General features: G+C 43.2%; 1 protein-coding gene across 1 annotated transcript in view; it reads right to left on the bottom strand.

Annotated features, from left to right (window-relative positions):
* ANAPC1 (anaphase promoting complex subunit 1) overlaps positions 1 to 22463 on the bottom strand; it is a 763513-nt gene that overhangs the window by 705816 nt on the left and 35234 nt on the right. Inside the window, exons 2-3 of the mRNA XM_086926883.1 lie at positions 21517 to 21678; positions 428 to 479 (exon numbers count right to left, since the gene is read on the bottom strand). Coding sequence (XP_086783009.1) covers positions 428 to 479; positions 21517 to 21678 — 214 coding nt within the window. The remainder of the gene's footprint in view (positions 1 to 427; positions 480 to 21516; positions 21679 to 22463) is intronic.

Below are 22463 nucleotides of genomic sequence, written 5' to 3'. Positions count from 1 at the left end.
TACATTAAAAGCAGACAGTACATAGTACACTTAATTTTAAGTCTGGACTATGTTTAGGCACACGTGGAAAAACAAATTGAAAAATACAGGTATCTGATATCATCCCTGATGGACTGTGGTCTAAAGACATAGTATAACACCTGGCATATATATTAATCACAATCATCAGTTGCAACCATCAAAGCTCAACTGCCACAACCCATCGACCAGTCTTAAAACTTGAAGATTGTATGCTTGCCTTTCACCCTGACCAGCACTCAGCTGCCTTTTGGCTAGGTGTGCGCTACAGAAATACCGCATACATTACATCAATGATAGAGAACAGCACAAAAAGGAGACAAGTGCTTTTACATCTGCTCTTCGAGGCAGGAGTATAAACAATTATCATCTAGTTTAAAAAAAACTAGAACACAAAAAAGTCACTTACCATTGGTGTGCTCGGGTTTATCCTCTGGGTCGGCAAAATCACACCACAAAGCCTACAAACGAACCAGTGAAACAGGTTTAGGGTAAGTTTCACATAGAATACCATACAATACAATACACTTTACACATAATGCTGAATGTGGATTGCCTAGTTGGCCAGTTAGGTTTCAAAAATACTACCAATCACTAAAACTGTGTTTTCTGGACTACTGGTATTCGTTTTCCTACTAACTTCGTCATACATCCGAGTTAGAACCACAAAGACATGGGCTTCTAAGAGGGAAGATCTACTGACCGGTGGCTAGCCACTATTTGAGCAAGCTCTTCATTTGCACATTCTTTCAAAACCTTATTCTCCAAAAGGAGGGTGAAACCACCATAAACGTTTTTTGCGGAAAGTGTGCAGATAGAATCCAGTTCAATGTCCATGTTGAAAATGAACGTCTGCTCAAATGTGCACTCTAAATTCCAAACTAGCAAAGTAGTTTTATTTTCAAGTAGTATGGATTGCACTCTGTTGACTTTCACACAAATTGTGTTACTATTTAAGATATTTAAAAAATCTTTCTTTAGCAAGACATACAACCTTTCATTTGCACCAAGGTGGGTTCCTTGGTGTGTTACATGGTTACCCCCCACCACCTCCAGCTTCACTGTTGCGATAGGTTTTAGTGGGCCGTTTTTTTCGACAATATATTTGCAACTGTATTTTTTGTACACAATCCACCCACAGTCACCAGCCAATCTGGGGCCAAAGTGTTCATCCTTATAGAACTATCGTAAGGTGGGTTTTCATTCTTTTATTTAACACTATTTTGGCCAAGTGCTTTCTTTGCAAACTACACCATATACAGTGACCTAGCTGCCAATTCTACACCTCAACCACATATCTGGCTAGCTTTGCACGCCTTGTAATGAAACTGTAAGCCTCAAACAAGCTGTATTATTGTTGCAAGTAGTAGTTACTCAACTGGAATTTTCATTCACATCCAAAGACAAACAGAGCTAGAGTATGAACCAACTGGACAACGCATAAATAGGTTGGATGCCTAAAACAATGGCTCTTATGTAGAGTTGTACTGATCACTCTGCAATAGTACTAGAAAAAGATTTAAGAACTCTTCTACCAAGACATTACTTTTCTGTCGTAGTCTAGCCTAAGCACATACAGGTAGATTCATCATTGTAAAATCGGCTCGCAAAGGGCCAGATTCTGAGAATCTGGCCCTTTGCGAGCGCAATTTTTGCATTTGGGATTCATCATCCCAAATGCAAAAATCGGTATTAGCGAATTCACTAAATTGCGAGGAATTACATTTAAGGAATCTCTATTTGAGATTCCTTAAATGCAATTCATTAACCATTTTTAAATTGCAAAATCGCAATTTCGGGCCGCTATTTACCGCGAGGTCAAACCTCGTGGTAAATAGCGAAAACTTAGAAAAATGCTTTTAAATGCATTTTTCTAAGTTGCATGTTGCACACACACATGTCCTTTGGACATGTGTGTGCGCAACACCAATGTAGATTACATTTCAGGGGTGCTACAGGGTGTCCTTTGGACACCCCTAGCACCCTTGAAATTGCATCCTTATTTGCGATTAGCAAATTGCTAATCGAAATCGCAAATAAGGAATGTGTAGGAATCGCAATTTATTTAGCGATTCCTACATGAATCCCGTTTTGCAAGTCCTTAATAGCGATAACTTAATAATCGCTATTAAGGACTCGCAAAACGGGACTTTGATGAATCTAGGGGATAGTAATTTGTGGCCATGCTTTTATTTCTGCATTTGCTCCTTTGCCGTCCAAAATATTAAGCCGAAAAATGGCCCAAAATGATTTTGATGTAGCTTTCGAAGCACGAATATTGTTATAGCTATTATGGACTAGCAATAATTAGTACTTAATGACCAATATAAATCTCTTCCAGGCATGTTTTCTTGTGCCGTCTTGTTTTTGTTATCCATTTTCTTATTCGGTCATTAAATTCCCGGATTCGGGTATTAGGCCTTTACTCTCCAGGGGCCTCTGTGGCTTATGTGCTGTTTTTTTCTCTCTTTGCTCTTTCCTCCATGCTTACATATCATTTAACTTTCCCTCAGTTTTGACTAATTTTCCTCCCTTATTCGCTTATTCTTCCCCTAAGCTCACTCATTCCCCAATTCACCAAATTTCACCTTAGAAACACATTCTGCTTCTTCCAAGGACCCTCATTTAGTATTTATTCCTGTTTATGTTCCTTTTAAACTCCCAGCCACACTCTCTGCTGTACCTTTTTTCCTTATTCACTTTCAGGTTTATATATCTCTCTCCAACTTGGGCTAATCTTTTCTCCTAAGTAGGCTTCACACCATGATCTTTAATCTTGTCCTACTCTCTATATCTTGTCTCTTTGTAACATCCTTGGTTCCAGTTATCCACGTTCCCACCCACTCCCAATCCTTGTTTCATATTCTATAGTGGCCCCTAAGTTACAGGAACCAAAAAACATTTCAGCTTATTACATAGCTGTCCGCCTAACTGTAGTATCAAATCCTCAATCTCTGGCCAGATAAAACACACTCTCTTTGCTATACCGACATTGAAAATTACAACACAAATCCATGTGACCAAAACTGGAGGACAGCTGGGTTTACCAAGGGGACATTTCTACCCCTTACTACTGTATCACAAAAATACCTTACTTCATATTACTGCAGGCTGTGAGTTACCCATCAACAAGGTCAGCCATTGTTTCCTTCTCTTTCATTCCAAACATCGAAATAAATCTACACACTTTTTAAGATTAGCCAATAATTTCAAATTTTCAACCTTTTAGACACCACTGTTTATCCATGCATGGATCGCATACTAAATTTTGCATTCAGAGGCTGCCCTCCCTTTCTTCAGTAATAACACATCTTGATGAGTTGCTCTAACTTTGATAACTTCCTATTGGTCATAGATAATCTCCAAATTGCCAACAGAAATATGTGAGCCCGTACGAGGTGAGGCGTGGTGGAGGGACGGTGGAGGCCGCCACAAGGCGGCTGTAAGTGATGGAAGGGGATTGTTTGTATAGTTGTATTTTGTATAAAATCTAATAAAGGGGGCGGTGCCTGGCAAGCCAGCATGGCAGACGCTAGTTGAGTGTACTCCGAGCAGTCAGGCCTCATCATCCGCCACCATCCTGCTAACACACACCGATAACTTAGCCCCACGGTCCTGAGGCACCCCGGGACTGGTGAGACGCCATTGTCGCTGGGTGGTGGCATTGTAGAGGTCGCTAAATTCCCGGAGTGGAATCTCTGCTGCCCATCTCTACACAGCAGTTGCTGGAGGGACGCAGAGAGGGCCTAAGTGGAGACTGCTCCTGCAGCGGGGCAAGGCTAGCAGCTATCTGCAGCGGGGCCGGGCATGGGCCTGCCCAACTCTTGGTGGGGCCGTGGTGCTGGCCACCAGCTCGTGAGATGCTGAGGCCATGGGGCTGCAGCTGAAGCTTGATGGGGCCTGAGGAGACCGGGCTGAATCCTGTGGGGCCGAGTTGCCGACTGGTCATTGTGGTAATTGAGGGTGTGCAGCCAAACTGCGCCCTGCCCACAATTTGGCTGTTGGCGCACGGGCTGTTGATCTAGCCTCCCGTTGACCCCCGCGGCCTGCAGTGTTTGGGGCCGGTGCTGGGGCCTGCCTGAAGCCCGGGCTGCCAAGATCAGGCCCAGGAGTGGCGCTGGGGATCAAGTGCCCCTCCCTTGTTGCAGCTGGTCTCGTGCGTAGCTGGTTGGTGGCCCAGCGTGTGAGATCCCTTTAGGCGGTCCGCGTTACGTCTGGTCCTGGGGATGCGTGAGCGGCCGAGCTAGGCACGGTGCTGCTTCTGGATCAGCTGAGTCTGTGAGGTCCAGCCGGTAGCGCATAGACACTGGATCAGTGTTGCTGAGTGGAGACAGGTGCCCAGTGGTGCTGTGTAGAGGAGCCTTGCTGGACCATCTGGGTTGAACTTTCCCTGCAGCTAGAGGGGTCTGCTGCGCCGTGTGGCCCCTAGTGCGTCAACATGACTAAGGACAAATCATCCGCCATGTTAACCAAGCAGAGACCATTACACGAACACCGGGGTTAGCGATGTAGAGGGGGGCGCTGCAAAGGTCCTGGATAACGGCATGCTGTTGGCAGCAACGACATAATGTTGCAACATGCTGGATGCAGAGAGTGGGGTGGTGGGCTCTGGGGTTATCCTGTTGAGGCAAGACCTTCGGAAGGCAGTCATTCACATAACAGGAGCAGAGATCAGGGTGTCGACGGTCGAGGACACTGTGACATCATTTCAACAGAAGTTTAACAAACTTACTGTAGTCACTCAAGAATTGGGGGTGCGGTAGGAAGATGCAGAGGGCAGCGCACGCCCCAACAATCTGCGTTTTGTGGTGTTCCCAGAGGGGTACGAGGGCGCCTCAATGGAGGAATTTGTGTGGTGGTGGCTGCGGTCCATCATGCCCGAGGGTTCCCGGTCCACATATTTCGTTCTTGAGAGGTCGCACAGGGCGCTAGGGAGTAGGGAGAATTACTTCGAGACAGCGTCAAATTCGCCCTGGGTCAGGAAAAACTTATGCATGATTCACACACATTCAGGATATTCTCAGAATACACAAGGATCGTTCAACAACAGAGTCAATACTTCGTGGCGGCGAAGTGCAGATTACGACAGTTGAATGTTTAATATATACTGTTATATCCGGCATGTATGAGGGTTGTCTACAAGTCACAGTCTTTGTACTTCAATGCACCTGAAGCGGTCTTTGCATGGACAGATGAGAAGATACGGTCACGGCCACATACACCGCCGCCTCTGGAGTGCAAAAAAATCCACATCGAAAAGTCGACACCAATATCACTCCAATTGCTGATCACCATAATAGAAAAGAAGATCCACAATGTAGAGCTTGGGTCATGGATGATGGGCTGCTACTGTTGTATTCTGGCTTCAACTTGTTTCCTTATTGTACGTGCAGAGGACTCAGGCTTGTAAGCCTTTGTAAGGGTAGGAGGTGAGGGGGTTCAGGTCTGACTGCTTACCTGGAAGGGAGTTCCGGAGGCTTCCAAGGACACACACCTGCTGTGACAGATATTTCTGGTTTGTTGAAGTATTGGGGTGGGCGATGGTCTATCTGGGGTTTGTTGTTGAGTTTTAAGTTGGCACAGACACTGGTACATCATGAACCTCAGACACCCTGACTTCGTATGGTTTCCTGCATAATTATAGGTGGTCACATACAACCTTGATAGACGGAGTGGGGGGGGGGGGGGTGTTCGTATCATGATGTGGAATGCCCGGGGCATCCACGATAAGGTTAAATGTGGGCCAATCCTAAGGCAAGCTAAAAGGCTTGAGACAGACATATTACTGCTACAATAGACTTATATGATGGAATCGAAGGCACCCTGCCTTGTATGTTTTCGGTTTGATCAGATATTCTACTCAGTGTTTCTTAGGCGCTTGCGAGGAACAGCAATTCTTATTCAACATAGGGTTCCCTAAGGCCCACCAGGGTGTGGACAGGTTCGGTGGTAGGTACACCCTAGTGACAGGGATGCTTCATGGGGAATTACTGGCTTTGGGTAGAGTCTATGCCCCAGCCCGTCCCTTGGGTCAGGCATTTGCAGATAGAGTTTTACGCCTCTGGTGTGAGTTGCCAGATGGATTATACGAGGTGGGTGGGGATTGGATCGATGTGTTGGCGCTAGAGGAGGATAGATGGCACACGACCAGGCATGCTCTGGGCCCTGGTAAATCTAAGCTTTTTTGCCATTCTCTCTGGGGTGGACAGCTGCATGGCGGGCGTATCACCCAGCAGCGGCTGGCTATACCTTTTTCTCAGCCGTTCATGGATACTTCTGCAGGCTGGATTACATCTTTCTTCCCAGCCCATATGTTCCCAGGGTCTTGGTTGTTGCGATCTTGCCAGGTGGGTTGTTGGACTATTCTCCTGTGGCCCTCCCTTTGCATACTGGTCCTCATCGCCCCCCATTTTGATGGCGTATGTCACCATGGCACCTGCATAACCTATTGTAGAAGTCCCTGCCTATCCAGTTGGTCGTGGAATACTTCTCTCTCAATGTGGACACTGCTTCCTCCAGTGTGGTCCAACAAGATGCAGTTAAACCCACACTGCGGGGGTGGACATTAGTTTTTGCAAGGGGAAACGCGGCGCAAAATGGAAAAGATAGGGCAACTGAAGGCTCAGATGCAGGCACTAGAGGGCGATGTTCGAAGGGGTTGCAGCATCAGCTACTTTTATCTCAGCAACAACTGCACCAGTTTGACTTGGATGAGGCCCACCTAAATTGGCAGGCAGCACAGAGGCGGATCTATCAGTGGGTGGACAAGTCCAGTAAGATGTTACATAATCTGTGTCAGATCAGGCAGATGTCCGTGCCGGTGCTCCGAGATGTTGAGGTTAAGCTACGGTCCAGCCCTCATGAGGTAGCTCAGGCTTTTGCAGCATATTACAGGACCTTTTATGCCAGAAGGGACATCTTGACTTGTGACTAAATTGTAAATCTTGTACGCACTATGCCTCCCCGACTAGTATCAGATATGGCATGTAAATAGCTCGACAAACCGATTACTGTGGAGGACCTGGATGGTCTCCGCCCTGGCAGGGCTTCGGGACCCAATGGATTCCCTTGTGAGTTCCTCAAAGCACATATGCCCCAGCTGGGGAAACATTTGTCAAGGGTGCTACAAGAGGCCGCCGAAATGGCGATCCTTCCACCTGACTGGCGACATGCGGAGACTGTGGTCTTCAACAAGCCAGGTTGTCTCCCGGAAGAGCCATCCTCTTACAGACCAATCTCCCTTCTAAACATAGAGGTGAAGCTGCTTGCTAAAGTTTTGGCCAACAGACTTCTCCAACATATATCCGATCCAGTTCACCCAGATCAGGTCGGCTTTATGCCATAACGGTCTACCTGCCATAATATTCAACTGGTCCACAATACTCTGGTGATGGTGTCAAGCCTGGAATGGCTGACAACCATCCTACTGGCTGACATCGACAAAGCCTTCGGTTCGATAAGCAGGGAGTACCTGTTCACCGTTCAGCAGGCCCTGAACCTGGGACTACTTTCCTCTTGTATGTTCGTCTATTATACACTGATTTGACGTTGTCCGTTCAGGTGGCAGGCGCTGTTTCTGACCCCATCCCTATATACAAAAGCACTCAACAGGGGTATCCGCTGTCCCCTCTGTTATTCACACTCGCAGTGGAGCCACTGACTGCATGGGAGAGGTAAGACCCCCTGCTGCGTGGTTTTGATTGGTCCAATGAGATAACCAACAGGATAGCACTATATGCGGACAACATCCTGTTTTTTCTTACCGACCCGGCCTTTTCTGGCCCGCTGATACTGCAGATCATGCAGGTCTTGGTGCTCCACAGGAATCTGACTGAGTCAATCCTTTTTCCAGTATGTGGGTTTCCAGGGCAGGACGGCATGGGCCGCAGACTTGACGCATACAGGTGATGGTTTTCATTACTGGGGGGGGGGGGGGGGGAGGGGGGGGGTATAGATTTCCCCTGATCCAGCTGTCTCATGGTCCCATTATATTGGCCCTCTGTTGTCCAGGGTGCTGGAAGAGGTGCGGTTGTGGACCTCATTGCCCCTGTCATTGCAGGGACGGTCAGCCATCTTTAAGATGGTGTCTCTGCCGCAGGTGTTGTACAGGCTCCAAAATTACCACTACGATATTCAGACTGTGGTTTCGACAAATGAACGCTGTCCGATCTGGTGGGGGATCCAAGTGGCTTTCCAGTCAGTCCCCTCTGTGGGTGGAAAATCGCTGTCCCCGACATACACGCGTATTATGCAGCCTCTCACCTTCTCAACGTTAATGATTGGTTGTACAGTGAGCAGGATGATCCAGCTTGCCCTGTGAAGAGATGGGCGACTTCCTTTATAGCAACTAGGGGATGGAATATCTTCCTCTGGCAGCCCGGGTAGCCATTTGGTTATGGCAGCAGACTGTTCGGCAGCTGGGCTTGTGGGGGGAGACTGACCAGGGAACCCCGTTGTGGCACAAGAACTTCCTACGACAGGTGTTCACGCTGCCGGGTTCGCGGGGCTGGAACCTCATTGGCACTGCCACATTGGGGGATCGCAAGAAGGGAACGGTACTCAAATCCAACAATTACAGGAAGAATACCAACTCCAATGCAGTCAATTTTACAAATACCTACAGTTCCGACATGCTCTTACCCATATATTCGGAATCTACAAGAACTGCCGGAGTTTAACCCACTGGAGGACAGACTGTTGATGGGAGATTTAGGTGCCCATACGATTAGACAGATTTATCACCCTCAGGATACATATAGCCTCAAAACCTTGACAGCCTTGCCAGAGACCTGGACAATGATGAATGGATGGATGCTTTGGGGGCCCACTGCAGTGTGGGCATATCCTCCCGCTACTGTCTAATCCAAATCAAGTATCTACATAGGGCCTATCATACCAGACATCGTCTATGGCGGATCAGTGTGATATCTTCCCCCATGTGTTTCTGATGCGGTATTGAGGAGGGGGACCTTCCTCCACACAGTCTGGAGTTGTGAAGCATTGCCAATTTCTGGAGGGGGGGTGACCTCTTGCTTGGCCCGGGTATTGTGGGAGGTTCCACTTGATCCTAAACTGATTCTCCTTCTCAGTACTGAGGTGATCGGGGGGTGGGGGAAATCGATACATGAAGCTTCTTTTGTTCTTGGGACTTACCCTAGCCAGGCGCGACATAGCAGAGAACTGGAAGGCGGAGTCACCGCCGTCATGGGAGTGTGGAAAACAGCTATGGATAGGTGTATGGGGATGGTAATAAGAGATGGCAGTCTTTCAGGCGAGGGGCTGCCCCCAGAAGCATGGTAGGATTTGCCAGCAGTGAGCAGATCATCGAGGTATACTGTTGCTATCTGTGTTCCAGCAGTAGTCATAATGTAGGTACAATCATATGGGCCTGAGATATAGTGGCGGTCCTCTTTCCCTGTAAGATGCATATGTCAATGGACGTTATTAATGTATGGGGTTCTGGGGCGTAGTGTTATGTCTGCGCTCGTTTTGTTTGATTATGTAATAATAGTATCATTGAGACATGTTGCATTTATGTATATACAATCCTGTTAGGGCCAGTTAGGCTTCGATGTACTTAAACATTCAATAAAATGTGTTATTTAAAAAATCTAATAAAAAGATTCTTTTTTTAAACAAAGGAGTGAGCCCCACTGATCAGTTTGTTTCATTTGGGAGCAGCATTTGGCAATCTCCATAAAAACGCTACTATACAGCATGTAGGCAGTCGCTATTTCTATCAATGTAATTGCGAGAGCTGTTCTGCCCACTTCTATGTCCTACAAAGTTTGCAAAGGCTCCATCCTTCTGCCTACTGTATTAAATGTATCTCTGACCTCAAGTTCCTTTCTCGAATGCTCTGGTGTGGATTTCTTTATGACAACAAACTCTAGATTAGCTTGTTTGGAAATGGCTCAATCAAGCTCTCAGTTCAGCCTAAATCTCAGTGAAAATGTACTTTTGACTTTCCCCAAACACCTCCATAGGCTTTAACAGGTGTCCAAATTAGTTATTCAGAACATTTGCAAAGGGGAGACAGCATACATTATTATTGGTACAAATAACTCAAACATATCCTTGGTCCTCAGATTAATAACTGAATGTCTTCAGGCAATCACATTCTGAGCTGCATGCGGAACATGAGAACATTTCTTCTAAAGGTGGACATAAACTTTTTTAACCAACTACCAATCACTTTGAAACCGGATTAAAAAAACCCTGTCCAATAAGTGTTTACAGCCCTAGGCTTGGAAAAAGTGTGCTAAATTCAGCAGACAGATAAACTTCAAGGTAAGACATTACAATCCCATTCACAATGACCTCCTCAATCTTCCAATCATAGATTCTATTTATTCAAACTCTCCTCTTTGGTTGCGGACAGATTTGCCGTTCGAGTAGAGGTCCTCTGTAGTAGTCTTCCACAGTGATCATCTATGTTTCAATAACATTAGGTTGTACTTAAAGATCGTTGAATAATATTTTATACGTATGATGCTCTCTATCCATCTTGTCTTGTATCATCAGCCTGTAGGCGCTTGAGGTTTCCAAAGATATGCTGGCCTTGGAAATCTCAAATAAATGAATCTATTTCAAAAGATTTTTGGTACAGCTTTTTGCCACATGGACAAAAGCTCCGGAGTGCATGTTCAACACAACTGTTCGCAAAACAACTAGATACACTTTCAAGATAGTGTCGCCAAAAATGTCCAGAAGCTTATTACTACACCAATATTTTGTTGTAGAGGAACACCAATATTTTTTTGTAGAGGAAGCAACAACAAGACCTGGAGAAGAAAGTACGATACAAATACTACAAACCCCTCCTGTTATCAAAACATCACGTAGACTCTTCAGTTGGCACCAAGTAGTAGAAATGAAGGACAGCAGCTAAACATTATGACTGACAAGGAAAATAAACAACCTGTAATAAAATATTACACTACTTTCACTACAACACTTGCTGCCTGTCAAAAATGCCATTCAACAAGCCAAAATGTTTTCTTTCGATTAATGAAAAGATTTTATTGTTGCTTTAGCAATGCCTACCTATCACCTGCAGATACTAGTGTCTGGGTTGCAAGGAGTTTTTTATTTCTTTGTTTTGAGTCCAATGGCTATGAAATGGTGGTCCTACCTAGACGTTCCTCCACAATGCAGTGGCCCAGGCACCATGACCATTAAGTATGGAGGGAGTTGCCTTCAAGCATCCACTTTTGCACAGTGGCCATTAGCAAATAGAAATGGTTTGCCAGTTCACAAATGGGATAGTTGTGATTACTTGCCAGTTAAATTTCAAGCTTCCAGGAACCATGTTTTCACTGTAGTGCACCTACGCCTTTTAGGAGCAGGTGATTCACTACACCCGTCTGTCCGAATGAAGAGAGAACTGAAGATGCATGTAGAAAGCTCCAATGCGAAGCACATGCACAAATTGCTTGCTTCAGATAGACTTAGAAATCACAGACAGCAACAGTCAGTACGAACAAGGCATTGCAACATGCTTGTAACCCAACGTAGCGTGCTTACCATTTTGATTCAAGAACCATGTATACTATGCTAAAAGCCTTTACAATACCTATGTGCAGTGAACAAAAAAAAAACAATTGCCTATGCCAGACCATGCTTACGTGATTGGAGACAGTGAACCTAACCAACTGCTAATTATTTATCAGCTTTATTAGTTTATCTACTGTATTTTGGAAAGCACCATTTGGAGTACTGGTGCGTATGTGCATATTAACTTGTCAGAAAGAACAGACTGAAGAACAAATGTGAGTGGATGGAAAATAAGAGGAGAAGCCCAGATCTAATGCACTGGCTATAAATCAACTTCTGCTAGTACAAGTACACTTTAACGTATGTTTCCAGTGTAATGAATGGCTACACCTGGAATTGGAAAGACGGCTAGCTTACCCTACGCATTGCTTGCACATTAGGCTCTCTTCTGCTCACCTTAACAAAGGATTTTGTGAAGAGATCAATTTACAGCTTGCTTCCTCCTATTATCAGAACCACAGTTAACTCACCATTGCGATTATTTTTTTTGCAATTGAAATTTCATGCAACTTACTCAATACCACATCATTCTTGAATACTGCAACATTATAACATCACAAATAAAATACAAGATAGGCAAAGAAAACTGTATCAATATTTTTGTGTTGAATTTGACACAATTTGGTTTTAAAAACCACTTGCTTTAGTACGTTTCAAAATGTTACCACTAAAATTACAAAATTCCCAGTTCTGTAAATTGTGGGATTTACGGGAGCTTTGAATAAAAGATATGCTAGAACTAACTGGTTTCTTCTAAGAGGGTCTTTTTCGTGACATGTGCACGGACTAGGAGGTGCAATCAAGTGTCCCAAAGCACCAGGATGTCAATCTTCTAATTCCTTGACCAGGCTACAGCTTACAGGGAGCCAAGTGGTTGATGCTAGTCAGAAGCATGAAAGGTACGAAAGGTAAATAACTACTCTCTGTGTGGGACTACAATGATGTTTGTTATGGACTAGAGTGTTCGCCATTTAATAAATTTAGTTTTAGGGGGGGGTCCTCCTGTTTTTTGATTACGGCTTTAGGCTCATACCTGCGCAAAGGCTTCTGTGACTTCCAAGCTCGCTTCTCAAGCGCAACAATAACATGTTCTGTCCTAATTGACTCCTTCGCCCATTTTTTCATGCAGTGCTCGGTACCTCAGTGTATTCTACCGACCCCCAAGGCTTTTTCTGACATTTCTCAGGATTGCTTTTTTCATTAACTTTCACTGCTTAGGCTCCCCGCCATTGCCCTCCAGGTTGGTGGTTCTTCATACATCTTTATCGCTTTTATTGCCTGGTTTTTGTTCTGGAATATTTGTCTCTGAGTAAGATGGAGCCTGCACATGCTTCTAAGGCTCATGGTACTGCCTCTGCTGCACGTAAAGAATCCGCAGCCAATGCCAAGCGTCGCAAGAAAGACCCCCAATCTCCATCCAAGTCCTCACTTCCTGTTACGCTGGAGGACATAAAGGAGAAATTGCGTCTCATACACCCTTTCATGACTGATACTGCTTCTACCCTTCAGAGGTTGGAAGATAAATGGTCTGGTCGGGATTTGAGACTATCTGATGTTGAGCAGAAGATCAGTGACGCCCAGGATGTTGTCTCCAAGGTTGATAGTCTTACCAAAGAAGTTGAATGGCTTAAAAAAACCTCTGAGGATTTTGAAAATCGAAATCGACGCAACAACTTGCGCATTTATGGTGTTCTGGAGGATTCTGAAGGGTCTGACCTCATCCAATTTTTGAAAACTCAGGTCCTTCCCATTACCGGCTTCCCTAAACATTTGGACATAAACATCCAAAGGGCCCACCGTCTTGGTCCAAGGATTTCTTCCTCTGCCTCAAAACCTAGAGATATCATTGCTTATTGCCTTCTTTACTCTGACCCTATGACTATCCTTCAGTCTGCTAAACAGCATAAGCAGTTGCTTTGGTCTGGTCACAAAGTTTTCATCACTCAAGATGTTTCTAAACCCACTACTGCACGACAGAAGGAGTTTCTGGATTTGCGTCCTACGCATCGCTCTATGAACGCTCGTTATGGCCTCATTCATCCCTGCTTCTTCAAAGTGACTTACAAGGGAAGATCTTTCAACTTCGAGGATCCGGCGGACCTTCGGAAATTTATCCACACTCATAAAGAGGAATCCATGGAATTCAGCAAGCTTTAATTTTTATGTCCTTATGTCTGTTGGTTTTACATTGTGTGGTATCTTATCCTTTGTCGCAATGTCGCCCTCATCGCCTTCTGTTTTTCTCTGGTCTTCCAGGTCCCCTCCCTGTAGTTTACGTTGATCAACTCATATTTGTGCTGTTCCGATGTCTGTACTATGCCCTTCGTTTCGCTGCCTTTCTTCTCCCACTGTTTGGTAAGTTCCCTTCATTTGTCCTATTTGGTTACATGTGGTCCTTTGACCGTTCCGTTTCTTCCGTATCCTTTGTTCTTTCTTCATGTAACCATCTATTTGCTCTTCTCTTTGGCTCGTGCGGTTGACTTGTTCTCGCTGCTCCCGTACCACTTCATTGTCTTTCTTGCTTCTGCCCTCATGGCTTAAGTCTTTTGGCTTTTTGTCATCCTCTCTCTCTTATTCAATTTTTCGGGAGTCTTTCGCTCCCATTCCCCTCTTTCTCTTTTTGTACCCCGTCCTCGTATCCTCTCTTTTTCCTCCTTTTTTCCCCTCTTTGATTCACTCATTTTTGTGTCTTTTGAGTCTTTCTCCTTTTACCTCTCTCTTCCAGGTAGTAATTCTTTACTTCTTGTGCTCTTCTCTTTTGTTTCTTCATTGGCACTCTTCACTATTGTTATTTTTTGCTTCTTTCTTTCTGTTTATTCGTCCTCTTTTTTGTGGTGGCTATCTCTCTTCTCCATTCATTGTATTATGATGGTATGCATTTCCTTCTTATCCACCATCTATTTTAACTGTCTCTCCTTCACCTTCCTCTTCCCTAGCTGTTCTATGCCTTTCCTCTCACTTTCTTACCACTTCTTACTAGGACAGGTCTTCGTATTATTTCCTGGAATGTTAAGGGTCTTCGGAACCCTATTAAAAAACGTGTTTTATCTCACCTTGCTCGTTTGAAATGTCAAGTTGCTTTCTTGCAAGAAACGCATACCTCTATACAAGATTTATCATCATTGCGTAAATGGGTCAGGGAAGCTTACTGCTCTCCGGCTGTCAATAACAAAAATGGTGTTGTCATTCTATTTCACAAATCGCTATCTGTTCAAATACAAAATGAAATTCAGGACTCTCATGATAGATGGTTGTTTTTAGAGACTGTTGTTAACAATGTTCATCTTTCTCTTTGTAATGTTTATGGCCCTAATGATGTTGACCTAACATTTTGGAATGATTTGTCTTCCCTTCTTTCTTCCAATGTGGGTGATGACCTCATTGTTGGGGGTGACTGTAACCAGTTAATGGATCCATTTTTTGACCGCAAATCTCAAGCACGATATGTCCCTAATAAAATGCAAAAATTGTTTCATAAGTCTATCTCCTCTAAAGGCCTAATTGATACTTGGAGATTGTCCCATCCTGACTCCCTCGAATTTTCTTTTTTCTCTCCAGCGCATGTTTCCCTCTCCAGAATTGATTATATTTTTCTTTCTCGCCACGCATTTCAATTCATGACCAATTCTGAAATATGCTCCATTCTCATTTCAGACCATGCACCTGTCATTTTAGATATGGACTATCCCTCCCCCAATCCTGCCTCTCCTCGCTGGCGTTTTAATAACTCACTATTGCTAGATCCACAATTCACTGACCACTTTACACATTTTATGAATTGAGTTTTTTCATAATAATTTAGACACTACTTCAGATTTCCACTTTCTTTGGGATGCTTTCAAGGCTGCTGCCCGTGGTAGAGTCATTGACTTTGTCTCCCGTAAAAGAAGAAAGCCCTCTCTCAAGCCTCTCATTTTCACAAACAAATTAAAGACCTCTAACATCTTTACTTCACTACTAATTCACCCGATTCATTGTCCTCCCTTATTAAAGCCAAGATGCAGTTTAACAAGCACTCCTGGGATTCTGCTTCTAATCAGCTTCTCAAATGTAATGCTAAAATGTATGGAGGGCGTAATAAGGCCGGTAAATCAGATGCTAACTACCTCAAAATTAAAAAGCAGAAATCCAAGATTGTTGCTATTAAAGATTCTCAGGGTTCTCTTCACACTTCGGATGCTAAGATTCTTGATTGCTTTGTTAAATATTACTCCTCCCTATACACACCAGAGTCCAACCCCTCTTCTGAGCAAATAGATTCTTTTTTTCGTTCTATCCCTAAACCAGCTGGTACTTTGGTTGATCTTTCTTCCCTCGACGTGCCCATTTCAGAAAAAGAAATTCTAGCTGCACTTTCCCTTCTTCCTAAAGATAAAAGTCCCAGTCCGGTACAGTGCGATTTTTCCTTCATTTTAAAACAGTTTTAGTGCCACACTTACTGACTCTAATTCAGCATTTCCTTGCCTTGGGCAAATCTAGAGGTTCCTTTACACAAGCCATGCTCTGCCTTCTTCCCAAAAAAGACAAAGATCCCTCCCTATCTAAAAATTATAGGCCAATTTCCCTCATAAATACTGATTGCAAAATGTATGCAAAACCTTTGGCAATAAGTCTCAATTCCGTTATTCCTGATCTGGTTAACATTTATCAATCAGGTTTTATTAAAGGCAGATCAATAACTGATAACTCAAGAACCCTTTTAAATATTATTCATCTAGCTGCCATGCCAGGCTGGACTCCCCTATTGCTGCGATCACTCTTGACGCTGAAAAAGCTTTTGATCGTTTCAATTGGGATTTTATGTTTGGCGCACTTCGATGGCATGGTTTTAGCCCCAATATTCTCCGGTATATTCATTTACTTTATTCGGACCCTAAAACTTCTATTTGGGTTAATGGTTCCCAATCTGATTACTTCTCCCTTCATAGAGGCACTAGGCAAGGTTGTCCTCTTTCCCCTCTCCTTTTTATCCTCGCGTTGGAACCCTTTTTGGAGAAAATTAGAAGGTCTCCCTCTTACTCTGGTTTCGTTTATAAGATGTTGATATCAAATTTACTGCTTACGCCGACGACATTTTACTTTATATTTCAAATCTTACTGCTTCTCTACCTGCTCTTTTCTCCTTACTTAATGAATATTCCTTGGTCTCGGGTTATAAATTAAATATTGACAAGTCAGAGGTTCTCCCCCTCAATAAATTCTGTCTTCCTTACATGTTCAAGGGGCCTTGCTTTGAATGGAACCCTAGATCTATTAAGTGTTTGGGCATCCTTTATGCTAACACCATTAGAGAAACCATTAAAATTAATCATTCGGATATTCTTAAGAAACTCTCATCCCTCATAGAACGATAGTCCTCCCATTTTCTCTCATGGTGGGGCCGTCTATCAACTATCAAAATGATGTTGCTTCCTATTGTTAATTTTTATCTCTCCATGCTCCCTATTTCTATTCCTCATTACTTTTTTAAACCCATTAATAGCCTTCTTGTAAATATTTTATGGAATAATCGTAAAGCTAGGGTCTCGCTCCTTCGTCTTCAACAACCTAAAAACCTTGAGGGGTCAATTTTCCTAATATTTCACGTTTTCATTCTGCATTTACTCTTAAACAAAATTGGCCATTTCTTGCAGATCCCCTCTCTTCCCCTGCTAAGGCTTGGAGCTCCATAGAATCGGCCCAACTTGCTCCCTTCTCTTTCCTTACAGCAACCCGTTTATCTCAGCCTCCCTCAAGATTTCTTTCCCCTATATTTAAACATTCCAAATCCCTTACTCTCTCACTTTTTCATTCCTTCTCCTCTCCATCTCGTCTTCATCTGTGCACTCCGATTTGGTATAACAGATTCCTTAAGATTAATAACAAAGCACTTTTTTGGAAGGAATGGATTGATAGAGGAATTATCACTTATGATCATTTGCTCATCAACGATTCCTTAAGAACCTTCCAGGATCTGCATGACTCCTTCGGTAAAACTACTAAACACTCTTCTCACTTTCATTCGCTCATTCACTCCTTATCCACCGTCATTTTATAGGACATTCCCTCCCCCTCTGCCATTCCTCAGTTCCCCCCCTTGCCAGACTTTACGAATCCCTTTAGAGCCTCAGCTATTTATAAACTACTATCACTCTCTCCCAATGATAGGCTCAAATCCAAATTGGAACTGCTGTGGGAACTGGAGTTAGGCCAAGAACTCTTATTGCAAACTTGGGAGTCTATCTGGTCCAAGGTACACACTGTTTCTCGCTCAGCTAGTACTACACAGACTTTTTACTTTTTTAATAGGCTTTATAATACACCCTCTGATTTGTGTAGATTTGGTCTGTTGGATTCCAAGAAATGTTAGTCTTGTTCTTATGATAACAGTGATTTGTTACATATGTTTTTTCATTGTCCCAAGGTTACAACACTCGGGTCTCGTATTTGGTCTACACTTAATAATATTTTATCCTCTGATGTTCCTTTTGATGTTGTTCATGTTTTTCTGGGCGGGCTGGCTCCCAGTTGGAATGTTCCGAGACATGTCCGTAATTTTATTGATCTTTTTATTGCAATTTCCTTTCAAATTATCACTACAAACTGGAAAGATACAAAAAACATTGCTTATACTGCCTGGTGGAATTTGCTGTGCCCTCACCATAGACTTGATCGTGCTCATGCTACATCTGTGCCTTTATTAATCAAAAGAGATTTGTTATGGTCTCCCTTGACTGAGTACCTTTCTAGAAGTTCTCTTTGATTATTTTGTTGTGTTATCTTTTTAATCTTATTGGTTAGTTGCCAACTTAGGTTTGATAAAACTGCTTTTTATTTTTATTTTATTTTTGCTGCCTCTTTCCCCTCCGCTCTCCCCTCTCTTCCCCTCTTTTGTAACACAAAAATTTTTAAAAAGCATTGTTTATTAGTAGATTTTTCTCCCGTTTACCAGGGTGTATGTTACTATTGTGTGCGTCTGCAATGATGTTTTACACTGTACAATATTATTCAATGAAGCTTTTTAAACAAAAAAACAAAAGAATGCAGTCAGAATAATAAATGTCAAAGAAATGAGAGAAGTAACTATATACGTTATCAAAATGGTCAACCTCTAAGAGTAAGAGGAAAAACTATGCAAAACACACAAAGCTTTTTGCCTGAACTGTGCTTAACCACAGACAGCTCTTGGTTTTTAGGATGCAGGGATTCCTTAACTTGCTGAAACATTATGTAAAATAAGATAACCAGCATTGATAGAGGATTTTTACCAGTGTGGCTCCAAATAGTTTCCTCATGAAAACCTGTGCTAACTTGGAATAACATAATTTCTAACTGTGCACACATTTTGTCAGCTGCAGAGTGGACTTGTTGCATTGTTCCAGGGCTTCGGCCCCTCTGGCAGGAAATCTGACCAAGATGACAAATTTGATGGACAAGTTAAATGGCTTTTTGAAGTGTATGATATTTAAAATGGTACATTACAAAGATCAGCTTGAACAACAGGGGTAGCAGTTTTTGTTTAATCAGTTATGGGGTCATGGTATGGATTTTGTTAATCGAGTTAGGTTAGGTGTTTTTAAGACAACCGAGAAGCATTCAGCAATCCTGTGATTAGGGTGTTGCCGCTATTCATTGAGGGATAACCATCGGGCACTGACAGAGGTTTGCCATTTATATTTATTAATTACGTTTTATATAGCACAAACTTGACCCAAGGGCATCAGTGTGCTTCACAGAGTTAGTAGTATATACTTGAGATACATTTGGAGTAATTGCAGATACATAGTGATACAAAGTGATGAGGTATACGAGTTATGAAATTGCATAAGCCTAAATATGTAAGATACATTTTGGGTACAAATAGATACGCTGTGACATTATGTGACGAGGTGTACAAGGACATTGTGGGGAGAGAGCCAAAACAAATTTGAGGTAGATATGGTATACACAATACATATCCCTTTGCAGAGCACATCTGCAATGGTACAAAATTACAAGTAGAGTAAAATAAAAACAGCAAAGCAAATACTATCAATAAATACGACAAAACAGGCTGAACAGAAGTAAAGGCAGGAGTTGTAGGTCTGAGGTAGCTGGGGATAAGGACTCTTGTGGATAGGGGGGACTAGAGACACAGATTTCCCCGGGTTAGTGGTGCACAGATTTATTTTGAGGGAGTGCGGAGGAAGCCCGCAGGCTAGGCAGGAGCTTTAAGGTGGGTTTAAGTATTGTTGAACAAAATAAGCTTTAGTTTCTTCTTGAAGTGAGGGAAGAGTTGATTTTCCCACATGTCCCAGGGTTGGGAGTTGCAGATCTTTAGCGCATTCCAGGAGAAGGAGCAGGTGCGCAATTTCTCGTTCTTAAATTTTGGAGTAATCAAGAGTAGTCTGTTTGAGCTTCGTAGTGGTATCTTTTCGTGAGATGGATTGGCTTCTCACTGTAGAGCTCTTTGTGGGTTATGCAGGCAGTATTTAGTATGGCCCTTGCCACGATTGGTAGCCAGTTGAGTTGTTTGAGGGTGGGAGTGATGTGAGCAAAGAACCTTTCCCTGACACAAGTCTAGCCACAGCATGGAGAGTGGATTTCAGTGTGGCTAGGTAAGATTTTTGAGGGGGGGGGGGGGAGGGGGGGCCGGAACCATTGTGGCGCTACAGTGTAGCTTGGGTAAGACTAAGTATTGTACAACTGTCTTTAGGTCTTCGCTGGGAATTTAGAGTTTGACTTTTTTGATACTCGTCAGCGTGTAAAATGTGCTTTTTGAACAGGCATTGATATGGTCTTTCATGCTTAGGTGGGAGTCGAATGTAATCCCCAGGGATTTAACAGAGTTGGAGATGGACAGTTTGCATTTTAAAGACAGGAGGTTGTTGAGCCAGCGTTCTATTCAAACAATTTTTCTTTGGGATGGATGAGAATGAGTTCAGTTTTGCTAGGGTCAAGTTTGAGGTGCTTGCTGCGAGGAGAGTTTTATTTAGGTGCTGGATGTCTTTGACTGACAAACTTTTCATGTAGAGTTGGGTGTCCTCTGCATATAGATGATAGTCTATTCTAGCTTGACTCAGGATCATTGCAAGGGGTTCATTTTGAAATAGGGAAATGCTTGAGAACACAGTAAATCCTCTTTTTTCCCTCTCAAAATGACTGACGTAGTCAACCGCAATTTGTCACTTGGTTTTAGAAAAAAAAATCACGCAAACAGCAAGTACCGTATTTTCCGGCGTATAAGACAACTTTTTAACCCCTTAAAATGTTCTGGAAAGTCGGGGGTCGTCTTATACGCCGGTTGCTAAATTTGAAGGAATGTTTTCATGCGTTTTTAAATAGCGCGGACTACACCCGAAGGTGTCAGACTGCTTCTGCATTATATAAAAATGGGCTGATGTGGTTGTTTTTCTACAGAAATCCTCCTGTAACATAAATTGCTCAAGCAGTGAAAATACTAAGGCGTATTGGGCGCACTGGCTGGCGAGGGGCTGATCTTGTGTTCATCTTGTGTTTGAGTTCCCTAAGCTGCACCATTTCCTGCCCACGCTTCGGACCCAGCCAGGGGCTCAAATCCGCCGTCCGTGCCCAGTGCCGGAGCTCCCCCTCCCCTCGCACCGCGCTTTACAGTAGGAACAGTATTGATACAAGAGGAACAATAACAAATGGACAAATTACAAAAGCAAACATTAAGTTACATGGATCAAAAGTGACAATAGCGAGCAACCAAAATACATGAGGTAGCAATCGGTACATTCCTGGAGAAAAAGTGATAAGTGTGCAGGTTACAAAAGCATACAAAGTACGAGCCAAAATAAAATAAAATACATTCTCAAAATGGCTATGCAGGACTGCGTTGGACTGCACAGGAAGTGGGGGTAGTCTTATACGGCGAGTATAGCACGAAACCTACATTTTATTAAGCAAAGTAGGGGGTCGTCTTATACGCCGGGTCGTCTTATACGCCAGAAAATACGGTACCTGTAAAACCGGGCTATCCACTGTGAAAGCTTTATGAACTGCAGCCGCATCGCTTCTACTTCCTTTGCTCCAAATAACCATATTCCCTGTGATGTAGAGCTCTTCATCATATTCCACTTTTTCTCCAGGGGCACCAACACCTTTCCTCAATATCCAGCTCTCCTGTACAAAAATAGCAAGCAAACATTACTTTTAACAAAAGAGTTTGAGTTAAGTGCCTAAAAGCAAAGAAACTGGCTCCAGATAAGGATAGTTAGGCCCCAGTTGGTCACATAACCCACATGGCCTCATGTGTTATTTCCCAGTTTCTATCTAGAGTCTTTACATCTTTTACTGTTTGTCTCCAGCACTTCACTTGGATGCTCCCACTGCTTCTTATGTGAACACATATTTAATGTTACTCCCTTCCTTCAGTTTCATAACAGGTCTTTCAATTGTAGGATTGCTCTTTTAGCAAAACACACACGCTGCTTACCGTGGTTTGTTTCCTTTATTATATTGTACCCCATTTGCCTCCAATGTACACAATACAAATCCGGGACCTCTCAAAGGATATCCCGGCTGCACATGCACCATTTTAGCACCAATCGCCAAATATTCTACGATTTTGTCTACACTTTTGAAGTTATGATCTTGAGAAATGGACAAAGTACTCATGATGACTGACCACAAAAAATGAGGAGTTACCACAACCTCCCTTTTCTGTAGTTATGCTTTTCTCCACCCAATCCTCCTTGATCTTGTTTACTCTAAAACTTATGTAACAATAAATATAAAGGTAACACTAAATATAGTACAGTACTACAACAGAACTTTAAATATTGCACACATTGGCATTTAGTGCCTCCTAAGGCATTTGCAGGGTCACATTTTTAAAAGGCACATAATTAGGGCAGATTTTCAATCTATGGCCTGTGATGTAATATTTTTACATGATATATTTGAGA

The sequence above is a fragment of the Lissotriton vulgaris genome, chromosome 6 (genome assembly GCF_964263255.1).
Source record: "Lissotriton vulgaris chromosome 6, aLisVul1.2, whole genome shotgun sequence".
NCBI lineage: Eukaryota > Metazoa > Chordata > Amphibia > Caudata > Salamandridae > Lissotriton > Lissotriton vulgaris.
This window is presented reverse-complemented; position numbering and strand designations above follow the sequence as displayed.